Here is a 427-nt window from a genome sequence, read left to right on the forward strand (position 1 = left end):
GCGGGGAAGACGCCCTGCGGGCTGCTCAGCGACATGCAGTTCAGGACGATGGTTTTGCTCCCAGCAAGCTCGTCCTGCCAGGAACGGGAGCGTTACACCGGCCGCAACCTGCTGCTCCCTCCCCTGAACTGGCGGTGCAGTGGGGCTGTGCTCCCCGCTGTTTCCCCGGCAATCTGCTCCACCAGCACTCCCAAAATGGGCACCCCCATCCCCCCAGAGGGGCCCGTCCCACTCCTCAGCTGCTGCCGGGACCCCCGGCCGTGGCGCACCTTGCAGTCGAGCAGGATGCGGCTCAGGCAGGCCGTTTTCCCCGTCCCGGGGGCTCCGGAGACGTAGAGGCTGCCGGGCCGGCGTCCGCAGACGTACTCCCGCAGGAACTGCCGGATGACGCCCATCTCCCTCTCCCTGGCATGGAGGCGGTCGGGCA

At 69.1% G+C, this 427-nt stretch overlaps 1 protein-coding gene across 1 annotated transcript in view; it reads right to left on the reverse strand.

The window, feature by feature from the left end:
• Positions 1 to 425, reverse strand: part of CDC6 (cell division cycle 6) — a gene marked incomplete at its 5' end in the record, with an annotated part of 9,507 nt that extends 9,082 nt beyond the window's left edge. The window contains 2 exons of the mRNA XM_019474872.1: positions 3 to 74; positions 270 to 425. Of these exons, the coding sequence (XP_019330417.1) occupies positions 3 to 74; positions 270 to 425 (228 nt within the window). The remainder of the gene's footprint in view (positions 1 to 2; positions 75 to 269) is intronic.
• Positions 426 to 427: the final 2 nt, after the last annotated feature.

Source organism: Aptenodytes forsteri, unplaced genomic scaffold (genome assembly GCF_000699145.1).
Source record: "Aptenodytes forsteri isolate BGI_AS27 unplaced genomic scaffold, ASM69914v1 Scaffold90, whole genome shotgun sequence".
Classification (NCBI taxonomy): domain Eukaryota; kingdom Metazoa; phylum Chordata; class Aves; order Sphenisciformes; family Spheniscidae; genus Aptenodytes; species Aptenodytes forsteri.